Source organism: Abramis brama (assembly GCF_963993115.1).
Source record: "Abramis brama genome assembly, chromosome: 11".
Lineage (NCBI taxonomy): Eukaryota > Metazoa > Chordata > Actinopteri > Cypriniformes > Leuciscidae > Abramis > Abramis brama.
The window spans coordinates 10,423,172-10,437,773 of NC_139973.1; the positions used below are offsets into that span (position 1 = coordinate 10,423,172).

Sequence of the window (14,602 nt, forward strand, 5' to 3'; positions counted from 1 at the left end):
ACAACATGAGTAAAACAAAGCTTTATTTATTTCAAGGATAAAATGTAAATCAAATGTGATAATTTTCTGATGTTGCTCAATAGTGAGAGTAACACAATAACACATTAAAATAACAAAATGTCACCTCTGATGTGCGTTTTATTTCAATATTACAATTTTCACCTGTCACAGCTGTGGCCAGTGGTGGTGCTAAGACGGGGCTTGGGTTGGGTGGTCTACGTGCATGTGTAGGCCTACCCCCTACACCAAACTCCAACCCCGATAATGTTTTACATGTTCACTCACATTATCATTTGCAATTTTAAAAAATAGCATATCAGATGTTTATATGATTTACATGTGTTTAAAATGCATGCTGCGATTGGTTATGCGCTCGTTTTAGTATTTCTACAAAACCAGAGGTGCATGAGAAGTCTTGTCTTCACCCGCCAAGTTTAAATGTAAACGATATGAGCGCTGTGGAGACCCGCACTGGTGATTGTAAGTGAAGAACGAATTAATAACAGGTGTCTAACACAAAGCTATAATATGGCTTATAAGAAAACGTGGAATAGAAGGCATATGCAGTCTACTGTTGTGATATATAGCCTATATATATATATATATATATATATATATATATCTCTCAGAGGTCTTCAATCCTGCTCCTGGGCCACTGTCCTGCAAAGTTAGTTCCAACCCTAATCAAACACACCTGAATCAGCTCATCAAGCTCTTCAGAATCGCTTGAATATTCAAAGACATGCTAAAGCAGGCTGGAACTAAACTCTGCAGGACAGTGGCCCTCCAGGAGCAGGATTGAAGACCTTTGAGATATATTCTGTGGGGTTTTGTCTTGATAGAAGGCTACAGTGGAGAATTGACAGGGAGCGAGAGAAGTTGGTAGAGGACTGAAAGAGAAAGTGGATCGCGAGGCTTTGAACTCGGATCACACAAAACAATTGCACTGCGTGCCTGAGCGATGACCGTGAGGCTGTCGGGACAGACACCCGTTAGCCTACACACTTTATGGATTAGTTAGTTGTATGAAAATGAGAAACGTGAATATTTTGTGTTCCACAGAGGAAAATTACACCGTTTTGAACTACATAAGGGTGAGTAAAATAATGACATTTGAGTGCAGTCTATTTATAAAAACATTTTTTACTAAAAGTAGGCTATTTATAAAAAACATTATAAAGTAAACGTAAAGGGCTGGAAAAGTCATGGAAATTGTTGAAATTATATGCCAAATGTGAAGAAGATATAGGCTATATAGCCCTATAGTTTCTTAAAAATAAAGAAAAAAGTCTGTTAGCACACGTGTGAAAAATTACATTCCTGCAGTTAATGGTTAAACATTTTGTAAACAATTGAATAGGCTAATAAATGCAGTACTCTTCTGATGCTATGTCGTATATAACGCATTGATCATTCCTTATTCTGAGTATTTCCCATCATTTTAGAATATTAAAGCTATGAAATAACACATGGTGGTATGATAATTATGTATTAAACAAAAAATATTAAACAAATCAAAACACTATAGCTACTTGAGCTTCTTTGTCAGCTCTGCACACTCTGAATATTCTCTCTCAACCAACCCCATCAGGTGCATCCTTGGATGATTTTTATGATCAATAGGCTAGACAGACTTGATATTTTTCTTTAATTGTAGCCTATTTCTTTGTGAGACTGAGATAGCAGATGCCAGTAGCCTACGTGGTCTAAGTTAGGTTAGGAAGAAAAATCATAAAATGAGAGTAACCTACATCAAGTCTTTTAGGAGCTATTTTGCTGTAGCAATAAGTTATATTCAGTGTTTGTGCATGTTACTTGGATGTCTAGCAAGTTGTTGTTTTGTGAACCGGACCAACGGAGGCATTTAAATAATCTATTCTAAAATGTCAATGCAAAACATCTACAAGAATAGCAAAAAAATAATTTTATATTTATTTATTTTGATTTTGGGGTGAAACAGAAACTGGACAAATAGGTAGCCTTTATGTACGCTATCATACAGCGTTTTCCACAGCTCAAAGCGTAATCACATCAACAGTAATCACATTAAAACAATAAACATAAAACACCTCACAATTTTCCGAAAAGTCAAAGTCGAAAGTCAAAATCGCCTTCGGAGTGAGAATATGGAGCAGCATGTGTCCGACCCAAAAGTCCAAAACGAATTCAGTAAAGATGGCATAAACTGTGTAATGCGTTGCAAAGTGGAGGCATTCTCGTCGACCCGTATTTCCCATGCCACCGCCGAGCCAACTCCAGGACCCCAAACGGGAACACACGACCACCACCACACCGGCAAAGATGCAACCGCTCTGTCCGCAGCAACCGCGCAGCAAACACCGGCAGGCAGGGAGGCTGGTGTCAGGTGAGCAGATCGCTGAAAGAGCGCAGCAGGCATGGAGCGAAGCAGACCGCGAACACAAATGAAAGTCCGTCGAGATCCAAAAATGTCAATTTTATGAGTATGAAATAAAGAAAAATAGCAAATATGCTAATGTTTAAATAAACATTTAAAATAGCAAATTGACAAAAATACAATCACAGCTTCAAGTGTTAGCCAAACGTGCGCAGTCACCGGATGTTTTCGTCATAGAGTTGAGCTGAAGAATTTGTCACCCAAACTAACTGGAAACGCTATTAAGTTATATCTAAGTCAAACAGCAAATTGTCCAAAATTAGCTTGCCCTGTGAATAAAAGATCATAACCATGGATTTCCCAATTCCATTCTTGTGGATTTGCTGCATGACTGATTCTCAAATGTACCTTCTTCAGAGCAATGCGATGGATAAACTAAACTGAACAAACTAATTATTTTAGGGACTATTAATACATAATAATACAATTTTACTACCCTTCTTGGATTCCACAAAGTAATTTGATTGACAATAACATTAGACCATTTGTTGCCAAGATGCTGTTGACATGTTTGCTCTACTTTGAGATAACAGTCTTGAAGTTGTATTTGTTCATGCCTGCTCTTATCCCTGGCCAATTGTTTTATGTCTGATCATCATGCAGGTCACATTAAGACCTTTAGAGACTGGAGTCAGAATGATTAGATAATTGCTGGTGTTCAGCAGGGTCAAATCAACCTGAATATTCGAGGTAAAATTTTTGGGTAACAATTTAGTTTAGGGTCCAATTCTCACTATCAGCCCGTTGCTTAACATGCAAATTACTAGGATATTGGAAGTAAATAATTAATAATTAATAATTAAATAATTAGTACTTATAAAGCATATTAATTCCTTATTCTGCATGACCATGTTCTACATCCCTTAATCCTACCAAAAACCTAAACTTAACATCTACCTCACTATTAAGCAGCATTTAGGAGTTTTTAAGGCAAACATCAAAGTTAATAGTTAATAGTGAGAATTGGACCCTAAACTAAAGTGTGACCAAAATGTATTTAAAAATGTATTTAATCAACAGCATTTGTGGTAAAACGTTGATTACCACAAAAATATCAGAATATACTGTTCATATATAAATATCAGAATATACCAGAGTTTATAAATATCAGAATATACCAGTTCCCTTTCATTTAAAAAAAAAAGTATATTCTGAAATTATGACTAGACGTTTGCAGTGACCAAACCCCATTCTAACTTGACAATAGCAAAATGTACAAAAGTAGGTCTACTAAGGTGCTATTATTGCTTCATACTTTGCCATACAAAACACAATAGAGTCAAGGAACTATACATTTTCTATATTCCAAAGTTTTGCAAACTTTATCTAAATTAAAGATGAAATAAAACACTTAATTAGCCAATAAATGGTTGATGGGGCATTGGAGACTTTAAAAGAGCTCAGTCCAGTATATTGCAAACAGATTTCTGGCCTTAATGAGAGGATTGTTTCAGACTGAATGTAGGGTGGATTGGATTGTATTTTAGCACTACTTGGGTTGTATGTCTTGATTTAAAATAGTGTGCGCTAGCTATACTAATGCTAAATTATGGTAAACTAATTTCAGTTTCAGTATCATACAGTAGCCAATATTTGTGCAAACAAACCAAAATTAAATCAATTCATAAATAATGGAAACAAAGACATCTCTTTTAATGCCAGTATTTATTTCTATCCTTTTTTATTATTTACAAAATATGTACACATTTTAGGGCAAAGATATAAATGTTAGCCTCCCAGTTAATAAAAAATAACAACAGATAACCCATTAAATCCCATTAAAGGGTTATTCACCCAAAAATGAAAATGATCCCACAATTTACTCACACTAAGAAGAATATACACTTAGGATGGCTTGAGGGTAGAGTAAATTATGGGATAATTTTCATTTTTGGAACTATCCCTTTAAGCCTTTTACTTATTTAACAAATGTATGTGAGTCCAGGTAATGTCATAGTGAACACAACCTTATGAGATGCATCAAGTAATTCAGTTTTGGTCATTGACTAAAAGAACATAATCTCTGCCTCCCGGCACATAAAAATAAAACCACAGTTTCAATGTTCACTGATCACCCAATAAACCCTGAGCTCTAAATTCAGTTAATGTGATAGTGAACGCAACCAGAAACTAATTCAACTGTCTTTTTTTATTATTTTTTTTCAGATGCCCAAATTGGTCAATGACTAAAAGAACATAATCTGTGAGAGGTTCAAAAGTCTATGCTGGAGATACAGAGGACACCTCCGTCTTGCTGGTGGACACAGTTGAGGACTCCTCATCGCCAAGAGGATTCTTTCCACAGAAAATAGTGGTCAGCATGCAGTTCCTGAACTGTAAAAGACAGTGTTTCATTTAGTACTCTTGGGGGTTTTATATAGCTTTTTATTGATAGACAATAGAGAGAGGAGAGGGAGAAGAGCGGGAATGGGATGTCTAGGATATGTAGGAAAAGTGTGATATATGATTTACCTGTTTGTTTAGAAGCACATAAATGACAGGGTTATATATGGCTGAGCTCTTTGAGAAAAAGGCAGGAACAGCCATGAACTGGGCACTGAAAGCAGCTCCCTTATTAAAGAAGATCCAAGCAGCAACAGTGGCATAAGGGGTCCAAGCCAACAAGAAACCAATAACCATCAGGATGACCATTTTTGTTACTTCTCTCTCAGCCTTCTGGGTGGATGCTGAGTCCTGCTGTTGAGCTGCAGCCTAAGTGAGCAAAGCAGGTGATTTTTAACATAGTATTCCAATAGTTGAGAATTTGCAGGAATGTTTAAAGTGACATTTCATACCGCCTTGACGGTGCAAACAAGCCGGCCATAGGTGAAGAAGATTACGGTGACCGGAAGTATAAAATGGCAGCTGAACATGTAGATAACATATGATTCATTGTTGTATGCAGGATTCAGGGTGTAGTAGTCTGGTCCACATGAACACTGCATTCCCTCAGGAATATATCTGTTAAAGAAAAGCACTTGATATTAGGAAACTTAAGTTAGAATAGTCTGTTGTACTTAGGGATTTGAAAACAACTACATAGTACAAACTATGCAGTTAAAAATTAGCATCAAAATTCATTGTGAGCATTACACTGGGGCAAGCCTTATTTACTGCTGTACATTGAAAGTAAGCCATTCCTTTCTATTGATAAACAAAAAAATGAAAATGCCTCATGTTCAACTGAAATGTGTTGTTATAATCACTGCATTGGAGAGCAAATTAATTGCATAATTTCTTATTAGACCAACCTGGACCAGCCAACCAGAGGGGGAGCCGCACATGCCATGGCCGCTACCCATGTAAATGCGATTCCTGTCATAGCGTGGGTGGATGAGAATTTGAAACTACCCATTGGCTTGCAAACCACAATGTATCTCTCGATGGCCAGCACCACAAGTGACCAAAGGGCTACTTCACCTGTGTGGCAAGTAAATACAATTAATTTACACCCTACATTTACAGCCAAACATACTCTACTTTTAACATTCGCCTAAGTAATTCCTTAGAGCATTCAAAGTAAAACAAACAAAAACAAAAAAACATAAAAACTTCTCACCTCCAAGTGTGGCCATGAAGCCCTCAATCGCACAGCCAGTTGGACCCAGAGCAAAGTAGCCGTTAATTGCTGTGTAAAAAGTGACCGTGAATCCAAAACAAACCATGATGGTACCAGCCACAGCCAGGTTGACCAAAATGAAGTTGAGAGGTTGCCTGAGCTTTTTGTGTTGAGCTGTAACCACCAAGGTAAGGATATTAATGGGAAAACCCAAGCAGATGAGGAAGAACATGTAAACGGCAAGTACTTTAAACTGCCACGGCTCAGCAAGATAATACTGCGGATACTCATAAGGACTCCTCACTAGCCCTGTCCTGTTAGACATGGGGACATAGAAGTTGTTTCCCTCAGTGCCGTTCATCTTTGCCTACTAGTGATCCAGACCTGGAAGAGGATGCGATCTGCTGTGTTGGACCTGCTCTTTATCTGCAAAGGTGCATCAGGTGTGTTTATATATCCCTCTGTGGTTCCTTATAAGGGATAAATCCAGGAGCGTAAGATGGGGAGGGTGTTACAATGTGGGATTTGAATGATAAGAGCAGACATAATCACTTTGGGCTAATCAACCAGTGAAGCTTTAAATCTTAAAGTTTGTTCACCTTTTTAGGACCTTAAATTAGGGCATGATATTGATATTGATTGACTGTACAACGTAAGTAAAACAAAGCTTTATTTATTTCAAGGATAAAATGTAAATCAAATGTGATAATTTTCTGATGTTGCTCAATAGTGAGAGTAACACAATAACACATTAAAATAACAAAATGTCACCTCTGATGTGCGTTTTATTTCAATATAACAATTTTCACCTGTCACAGCTGTGGCCAGTGGTGGTGCTAAGACGGGGCTTGGGTTGGGTGTTCTACGTGCATGTGTAGGCCTACCCCCTACACCAAACTCCAACCCCGATAATGTTTTACATGTTCACTCACATTATCATTTGCAATTTTAAAAAATAGCATATAAGATGTGTATATGATTTAAATGTGTTTAAAATGCATAGCCTACTGCGATCGGTTATGCGCTCGTTTTAGTATTTCTACAAAACCAGAGGTGCATGAGAAGTCTTGTCTTCACCCGCCAAGTTTAAATGTAAATATGAGCGCTGTGGAGACCCGCACGATGGTGATTGTACGTGAAGAACGAATTAATAACAGGTGTCTAACGCAAAGCTATAATATGGCTTAAAGGGTTAGTTCACCCAAAAATGAAAATTCTGTCAGTAATTACTCACCCTCATGTTGTTCCAACCGCGCAAGACCTTCGTTCATCTTCGGAACACAAATTAAGATATTTTTGATGAAATCTGAGTGCTGGATCACTTCTCCATAGGCTGCTAGGTGACCGAAACTTGCTGGCCCAGAAAAGTTATTAAAGAGATCGTTAATATAGTCCAAGTGACTACAGTGGCTCAATCTTAAGTATATCAAGCGACGAAAATACTTTTTGTGCGCAAAAACAAACAAAAATAACGACTTTATTCCACTATTCATTTCCTTCTCTCTGGGCCTCGTAGTGTTTTTGCGCTGCGCGTCTGTGTTGCACGTCAACACGCATCACACACATGACCAGCGTCGGCCAATAGTGAGCCTACGTGGTGACGTGCAACACAGACGCGCTGTGCAAAAACACTACGTGAACCAACTAGAGGCCCAGAGAGAAGGAAATGAATAGTGGAATAAAGTCGTTATTTTTGTTTGTTTTTGCGCACAAAAAGTATTTTCGTCGCTTGATATACTTAAGATTGAGCCACTGTAGTCACTTGGACTATATTAACGATCTCTTTAATAACTTTTCTGGGCCAGCAAGTTTCGGTCACCTAGCAGCCTATGGAGAAGTGATCCAGCACTCAGATTTCATCAAAAATATCTTAATTTGTGTTCCGAAGATGAACGAAGGTCTTACGCGGTTGGAACAACATGAGGGTGAGTAATTACTGACAGAATTTTCATTTTTGGGTGAACTAACCCTTTAAGAAAACGTGGAATAGAAGGCATATGTAGTCTACTGTTGTGATATATAGCCTATATATATATAAGAGGTCTCAGAGGTCTTCAATCCTGCTCCTGGAGGGCCACTGTCCTGCAAAGTTTAGTTCCAACCCTAATCAAACACACCTGAATCAGCTCATCAAGCTCTTCAGAATCGCTTGAATATTCAAAGGCATGCTAAAGCAGGTTGGAACTAAACTCTGCAGGACAGTGGCCCTCCAGGAGCAGGACTGAAGACCTTTGATATATGTATATGTGTGTGTGTGTGTGTGTGTGTGTGTGTGTGTGTGTGTGTGTGTGTGTGTGTGTGTATGTATGTATGTATGTATATATATATATATATATATATATATATATATATATATATATATATATATATATATATATATATATAATATATATTCTCTGGGGTTTTGTCTTGATAGAAGGCTACGCTACAGTGGAGAATTGACAGGGAGCGAGAGAGGTTGATAGAGGACTGAAATAGAAAGTGGACCGCGAGGCTTTGAACTCGGATCACACAAAACAATTGCACTGCGTGCCGGAGCGATCACCGTGAGGCTGTCGGGTCAGACACCCGTTATTAGCCTACACACTTTATGGATTAGTTAGTTGTATGGAAATGAGCAACGTGAATATTTTGTGTTCCACAGAGGAAAACTATACAGTTTTTAACTAAGGGTGAGTAAAATAATGACATTTGAGTGCAGTCTATTTATAAAAACATTTTTACTAAAAGTAGGCTATTTCTAAAAACCATTATAAAGTAAACGTAAAGGGCTGGAAAAGTCATGGAAATTGTTGAAATTATACGCCAAATGTGGTGAAAGAAAATAGGTTTTAGATAATAGCCTAAACTTGGAGAGTTGTAAGATGGAAGATATAGGCTATATACCCCTATATATGCTAGTTTCTTAAAATAAAGAAAAAAGTCTGTTAGCACACGTGTGAAAAAATGACATTCCTGCAGTTAATGGTTTAACATTTTGTAAACAATTGAATAGGCTAATAAATGCAGTACTCTTTTGATGCTATGTCGTATATAACGCATTGATCATTCCTTATTCTGAGTATTCCCTATCATTTTAGAATATTAAAGCTATGAAATAACACATGGTGGTATGATAATTAGGCCTATGTATTAAACAAAAAATATTAAACAAATCAAAACACTATAGCTACTTGAGCTTCTTTGTCAGCTCTGCACACTCTGAACATTTTCTCTCAACCAACCCCATCAGGTGCATCCTTGGATGATTTTTATGATCAATAGGCTAGGCAGACTTCATATTTTTCTTTAATTGTAGCCTATTTTTTTTGTGAGACTGAGATAGCAGATGCCAGTAGCCTACGTGGTCTAAGTTAGGTTAGGAAGAAAAATAAAAAAATGAGAGTACCTAGACATCAAGTCTTTTAGGAGGTATTTTGCTGTAGCAATAAGTTAGGCTAATATTCAGAGTTTGTGCATGTTACTTACTTGGATGTCTAGCAAGTTGTTGTTTTGTGAACCGGACCAACGGAGGCATTTAAATGATCTAAAATGTCAATGCAAAATATCTACAAGAATAGCAAAACATAATTTTTTATTTATTTATTTTGATTTTGGGGTGAAATAGAAACTGGACAAATAGGTAGCCTTTATGTATACAGCGTTTTCCACAGCTCAAAGCGCAACAGTAATCACATTAAAACAATAAACATAAAACACCTCACAATTTTCTGAAAAGTCAAAGTCGAAAGTCAAATCGCCTTCGGAGTGAGAATATGGAGCAGCATGTGTCCGACCCAAAAGTCCAAAACGAATTCAGTAAAGATGGCATAAACTGTGTAATGCGTTGCAAAGTGGAGGCATTCTCGTCGACCCGTATTTCCCATGCCACCCCCGAGCCAACTCCAGGACCCCAAACGGGAACACACGACCACCACCACACCGGCAAAGATGCAACCGCTCTGTCCGCAGCAACCGCGCAGCAAACACCGGCAGGCAGGGAGGCTGGTGTCACGTGGGCAGATGAAACAAAGCAGCAGGCATGGAGCGAAGCAGACCGCGAACACAAATGAAAGTCCGTCGAGATCCAAAAATGTCAATTTTATGAGTATGAAATAAAGAAAAATAGCAAATATGCTAATGTTTAAATAAACATTTAAAATAGCAAATTGACAAAATACAATAACAGCTTCAAGTGTTAGCCAAACGTGCGCGTCACCGGATGTTTTCGTCATAGAGTTGAGCTGAAGAATTTGTCACCCAAACTAACTGGAAACGCTATTAAGTTATATCTAAGTCAAACAACAAATTGTCCAAAAATAGCTTGCCCTGTGAATAAAAGATCATGACCATGGATTTCCCAATTCCATTCACTATTAATACATAATAATACAAATTTACTACCCTTCTTGGATTCCACAAAGTAATTTGATTGACAATAACTTTAGACCATTTGTTGCCAAGATGCTGTTGACATGTTTGCTCTACTTTGAGATAACATTCTTGAAGTTGTATTTGTTCATGCCTGCTCTTGACCCTGGCCAATTGTTTTATGTCTGATCATCATGCAGGTCACATTAAGACCTTTAGAGACTGGAGTCAGAATGATTAGATAATTGCTGGTGTTCAGCAGGGTCAAATCAACCTGAATATTCGAGGTAACATTTTTGGGTAACAATTTAGTTTAGGGTCCAATTCTCACTATGTTGCTTATTAACATGCAAATTACTAGGATATTGGCAGTTTATTAGTACTTATAAAGCATATTAATTCCTTATTCTGCATGACCATGTTTTACATCCCTTAATCCTACCAAATACCTAAACTTAACATCTACCTCACTATTAAGCAGCATTTAGGAGTTAAGGCAAACATCAAAGTTAATAGTTAATAGTTAATAGTTAATAGTGAGAATTGGACCCTAAACTAAAGTGTGACCAAAATGTATTTAAAAATGTATTTAATCAACAGCATTTGTGGTAAAACGTTGATTACCACAAAAATATCAGAATATAGGCTACTATTCATATATAAATATCAGAATATCAGTGGCGTAGGTTTGATTTTGAAATTGGTGGGGACGGGGACATCAATATATAAATATATTTTAAGTTTTGATTGAAATTATTGCTAGGGATATATCAGTGTCACTGGATATTGGTAGGGACACGTCCCTAGCGTCCCTACTAAATTCTACGCCCCTGCAGAATATACCTGTTCCTTTTAATTAAAAAAAAAAACGAAGTATATTCTGAAATTATGACTAGACGTTTGCAGTGACAAAACCCAATCCTAACTTGACAATAGCAAAATGTACAAAAGTAGGTCTACTAAGGTGCTATTATTGCTTCATACTTTGTCTGCCATACAAAACACAATAGAGTCAAGGAACTATACATTTTCTATATTCCAAAGTTTTGCAAACTTTATCTAAATTAAAGATGAAATAAAACACTCAATTAGCCAATAAATGGTTGATGGGGCATTGGAGACTTTAAAAGAGCTCAGTCCAGTATATTGCAAACAGATTTCTGGCCTTAATGAGAGGATTGTTTCAGACTGAATGTAGGGTGGATTGGATTGTATTTTAGCACTACTTGGGTTGTATGTCTTGATTTAAAATAGTGTGCGCTAGCTATACTATTGCTAAATTATGGTAAACTAATTTCAGTTTCAGTATCATACAGTAGCCAATATTTGTGCAAACAAACCAAAATTAAATCAATTCATAAATAATGGAAACAAAGACATCTCTTTTAATGCCAGTATTTATTTCTATCCTTTTTTATTATTTACAAAATATGTACACATTTTAGGGCAAAGATATAAATGTTAGCCTCCCAGTTAATAAAAAATAACAACAGATAACCCATTAAATCCCATTAAAGGGTTATTCACCCAAAAATGAAAATGATCCCACAATTTACTCACACTCAAGCCATAGGTGTAGGCCTATGTGACTTTTTTCTTTCAGCCAAACACAATCAAAGTTATTATAATATCCTGGCTCTTCCAAGCTTTATAATGGAAGTGAGTATCACCTGAGATTTTTAAGATTTATCCATCCATCAAAAAAAGTAACCCATACGGCTTCAGGGGGTTAATAAAGGCCTTCTGAAGCCAAACGATGCAATTTAACTCTAATTGTGTTGGCTGAAAGAAGAATATGCACTTAGGATGGCTTGAGGGTAGAGTAAATTATGGGATAATTTTCATTTTTGGAACTATCCCTTTAAGCCTTTTACTTATTTAACAAATGTATGTGAGTCCACCAGGTTAATGTCATAGTGAACACAACCTTATGAGATGCATCAACTAATTCAGTTTTGGTCATTGACTAAAATAACATAATCTCTGCCTCCCGGCACATAAAAATAAAACCACAGTTTCAATGTTCACTGATCACCCAATAAACCCTGAGCTCTAAATTCAGTAAATGTGATAGTGAACGCAACCAGAAACTAATTCAACTGTCTTTTATTTTTCTTTCTTTTTTTTGATCCCCAAATTGGTCAATGACTAAAAGAACATAATCTGTGAGAGGTTCAAAAGTCTATGCTGGAGATACAGAGGACACCTCCGTCTTGCTGGTGGACACAGTTGAGGACTCCTCATCGCCAAGAGGATTCTTTCCACAGAAAATAGTGGTCAGCATGCAGTTCCTGAACTGTAAAAGACAATGTTTCATTTAGTACATTTTTGGGGACATTTTGCCACTCTTTAATAACTGAGGTAGTAGTTTGGGAATGGGATGTGTAGGATGTTACTTTCCATTCCAGCAAGTGTGATATATGATTTACCTGTTTGTTTAGCAGCACATAAATGATAGGATTAAATATGGATGAGCTCTTCGAGAAAAAGGCAGGAACAGCCATGAACTGGGCACTGAAAGCAGCTCCCCTATTCAAGAAAATCCAAGCAGCAACAGTGGCATAAGGGGTCCAAGCCACCAAGAAACCCAAAACCATCAGGATGACCATTTTTGTTACTTCTCTCTCAGCCTTCTGGGTGGATGCTGAGTCCTGCTGTTGAGCTGCAGCCTAAGTGAGCAAAAACAAACAAGGCAGATGTCATTTTAGTATTCCAATAATTGAGAATTTACAGGAATGTTTATAGTGACTTTTCATACCGCCTTGACGGTGCAAACAAGCCGCCCATAGGTGAAGAAGATTACGGTGACCGGAACCATAAAATGGCAGGTGAACATGTAGACAACATATGATTCATTGTTGTATTCAGGATTCAGGGTGTAGTAGTCTGGTCCACATGAACACTGCATTCCCTCAGGAATATATCTGTTAAAGAAAAGCACCTGAAAGTTAGATTTCAGAACCTCTTCTCGTTTAAAAAACTATGTGTACAATCTATTCAGTTAAAATCGAGAAAATGACTACGAGAGAACGTTATTCATGCAATAAAAGTTCCAAAAGTCCATGTGTTTAGTTGGTAAAAGTACATTTTACAGTCATAAATTAAAAGTAAGCTAATATTCTTGTATGTTGACAAAATAAAAAAAAGTATCATATTCAGCTGAAATGTTTGTTGTACTCACTTCTACACTACAACGGAGAACTAATTAATTGCATAATGTCTTATTAGACCAACCTGGACCAGCCAACCAGAGGGGGAGCCGCACATGACATGGCCATTACCCATGTAAATCCAATTCCTGTCAAAGCGTGGGTGTTTGAGAATTTGAAACTACCCATTGGCTTGCAAACCACAATGTATCTTTCAATGGCCAGCACCACAAGTGACCAAAGGGCAACTTGTCCTGTGTAGCAAATAAAATATTAACATCAATTGCACCCAAAATACTGTACAGCTAACTATACCTAGTGACCAAACCAATCCAAAAACATACATTATATTAATTTCTCTCACCTCCAAGTGTGGCCATGAAGCCCTCAATCGCACAGCCAGTTGGACCCAGAGCAAAGTAGCCGTTAATTGCTGTGTAAAAAGTGACCGTGAATCCAAAACAAACCATGATGGTACCAGCCACAGCCAGGTTGACCAAAATGAAGTTGAGAGGTTGCCTGAGCTTTTTGTGTTGAGCTGTAACCAACAATGTAAGGCCATTGATGGGAAAACCCAAGCAGATGAGGAAGAACATGTAAACGGCAAGCACTTTAAACTGCCACGGCTCAGCAAGATAATACTGCGGATACTCATAAGGACTCCTCACTAGCCCTGTCCTGTTGGACATGGGGACATAGAAGTTGTTTCCCTCAGTACCGTTCATCTTTGCCTACTAGTGATCCAGACCTGGAAGAGGATGCGATCTGCTGTGTTGGACCTGCTCTTTATTTGCAAAGGTGCATCAGGTGTGTTTATATATCCCTCTGTGGTTCCTTATAAGGGTTAAATCCAGGAGCGTAAGATGGGGAGGGCGTTACAATGTGGGATTTGAATGATAAGTGCAGACATAATCACTTTTGTGTTAATCACCCAGTGAAGCTTTGGATCTTGACACTATTTTGATGTTTGAGATTCTTGTATTAAAGAAATTATATTGTTTGTCAGTACAGAGTGAGTATACGCAACACTCTATTTATTTCAATAAAAAAAATGTTTAAAAAAAAATTAAAAATGTGATTGTTGTATGATGTTTTGTTATTTCTTATACACACGATACACTTGTTTCC

General features: G+C 37.4%; 2 protein-coding genes across 3 annotated transcripts; both read right to left on the bottom strand.

Moving 5' to 3' along the window:
* Positions 1-4,072: 4,072 nt before the first annotated feature.
* LOC311092222 (green-sensitive opsin-2) lies at positions 4,073-6,399 on the bottom strand. Its single transcript, XM_084128716.1, has 5 exons — positions 5,976-6,399; positions 5,668-5,836; positions 5,212-5,377; positions 4,889-5,128; positions 4,073-4,750 (listed from the first exon to the last, which is right to left on the bottom strand). Exons 1-5 carry the CDS (start codon positions 6,334-6,336, stop codon positions 4,637-4,639), a joined length of 1,050 nt encoding a protein of 349 aa, XP_083984842.1. The 5' UTR covers positions 6,337-6,399; the 3' UTR covers positions 4,073-4,636.
* Positions 6,400-11,706: 5,307 nt separating this feature from the next.
* On the bottom strand, positions 11,707-14,533 carry opn1mw3 (opsin 1 (cone pigments), medium-wave-sensitive, 3). 2 transcript variants are annotated; one of them, XM_084128714.1, is made up of 5 exons: positions 13,839-14,525; positions 13,560-13,728; positions 13,084-13,249; positions 12,755-12,994; positions 11,707-12,621 (listed from the first exon to the last, which is right to left on the bottom strand). In XM_084128714.1, the coding sequence occupies exons 1-5, from the start codon at positions 14,197-14,199 to the stop codon at positions 12,508-12,510; spliced, it is 1,050 nt and encodes a 349-aa protein (XP_083984840.1). In that variant the 5' UTR covers positions 14,200-14,525; the 3' UTR covers positions 11,707-12,507. The 2 variants fall into 2 exon arrangements, with proteins under 2 accessions (XP_083984840.1, XP_083984839.1); XM_084128713.1 differs by having other exon boundaries at positions 11,707-12,994; positions 13,839-14,533.
* Between the last annotated feature and the right edge of the window lie 69 nt (positions 14,534-14,602).